The sequence below is a fragment of the Capsicum annuum genome, unplaced genomic scaffold (genome assembly GCF_002878395.1).
Source record: "Capsicum annuum cultivar UCD-10X-F1 unplaced genomic scaffold, UCD10Xv1.1 ctg77358, whole genome shotgun sequence".
Taxonomy (NCBI): Eukaryota; Viridiplantae; Streptophyta; class Magnoliopsida; order Solanales; family Solanaceae; genus Capsicum; species Capsicum annuum.
The window spans coordinates 1-1,687 of NW_025887745.1; the positions used below are offsets into that span (position 1 = coordinate 1).

The 1,687-nt window shown below is 35.1% G+C and overlaps 1 protein-coding gene across 1 annotated transcript; it reads left to right on the top strand.

Annotated features, from left to right (window-relative positions):
* Positions 1 to 130: 130 nt before the first annotated feature.
* LOC107855564 (ATP-citrate synthase beta chain protein 1) lies at positions 131 to 1,229 on the top strand (the record flags this gene model as incomplete). Its single annotated transcript, XM_047405321.1, is given in 4 exon segments — positions 131 to 207; positions 326 to 396; positions 496 to 771; positions 862 to 1,229. Coding segments are annotated over 4 exon segments (500 nt in total), but the record flags the coding sequence as incomplete, so codon positions are not given.
* Between the last annotated feature and the right edge of the window lie 458 nt (positions 1,230 to 1,687).

Below are 1,687 nucleotides of genomic sequence, written 5' to 3' on the forward strand. Positions count from 1 at the left end.
GGGGTGTTAGAGTGGTTCTAGTGGTTTGCTTATATGGATTTGGCCAATACTCCCCTCATGAGCTGACTTTTGGGGTTAAGTCCAGGTGTCATATCTTTACATGTATCAATTAACTATGACTATGTAACAGGATTGCTGACTATTGGACCCCGATTTGGTGGTGCTATTGATGATGCTGCCCGGTATTTCAAGGATGCTTATGACAGGGTGAGCACTAAGTAATTTATTAAAACTATCTAAGTTGTTTGGTCGAATTGGTGCAACTCATGCTATAGCTTCTTTGAGAGTGTGCATCATAAAACTTATCGCGTGATCTGTATTTCAGGGTCTTGCACCATCTGAATTCATGGAAGATATGAAGAAAAAAGGCATTCGTGTGCCAGGAATTGGTCACAGGTAGCAGCATTTCTTGTAACATTCTTGGTCTATTGAAGTTGAAGAAGCTGGACAATGTGCTTGAAATTGTAATGTTTCATGCTTCGCGATTCTTGATAGGGTAAAGAGAGGAGACAAGAGAGTGGAACTACTACAACGTTATGCAAGAGAAAACTTTCCATCTGTTGAGTACGTGGAGTACGCGGTTCAGGTTGAAACTTACACCCTCTCAAAGGCAAACAACTTAATCCTCAACATTGATGGTGTCATCGCGTCCCTCTTCTTGGATCTCCTCAATGGCACTGGAATGTTCACCAAACAAGAAATCGATGACATTGTGGAAATTGGCTACCTCAATGGGCTGTTTGTGCTAGCTCGTTCCACCGGTCTCATTGGGTAAGTTGAATAATATTTCCTAGTCTACTTGTTGCTTTTCGACTTACCCTTATTCTCTAACAGTTGTCTTAACACAATTTTGAACCTTAGGCACACGTCCGACCAGAAGAGATTGAAACAGCCTCTATACTGTCACCCCTGGGAAGATGTTTTATACACCAAATGAAAATGCTCGATCACCGGGAGCAGGCAGATAGTTGCCTGCTCCCAATCAAGCGTTTTCATTCAAGGTAGTCAACATCATTCGTGTGTTCCACGATTAATTCTTAGTATTACACAGAGGAGTATTTCTGCATTTCGAAATTATGCAGAAATAACATATCAATTGTTGTTGTACCTAGTTAATACCAAATTTCAAAAATGTGTATGTAAGAGTGTGTTCATTTCTAGTGGCCATTGCCCCTTCTTGTGTCATTCACCAATGGAATAAAATGTGCTTCCAAAATGTTACTCCATTATTTATCTTAATTTTCTTTTTAATTTATTTTTAAAAGGATTATCTTTTTTATATTCTTAAACATCATCTCAAGTTAAAATTACACTAACAAATTAACTTTCGTGGTCATTCAACTTTGTCTAATTAACTCTCATGGTTATTTAGCCGAAAAATACAATTTTTGATACCCATTTAATGATGTGACAATGATAATTTTTTAAAAAATATTATAACCCCACGAATTTTTCTATGAGGGAATGTTTTACGAATTTGAAATCTAATTAAAATAAGCTAATATTAGTGAAATTATAAATTATCTTATTAAGAATAAAATAAGAAATTTAAATTTATTGTTTTAAAAATATGAAATGCATCATTTTCTTAGAATGAGCTAAAAAAAATATATCAATATCGTTGTATAAATATATATAAACGTGTATCGATATTGTATAAATGATACACAAGCGTGTATTAATATTA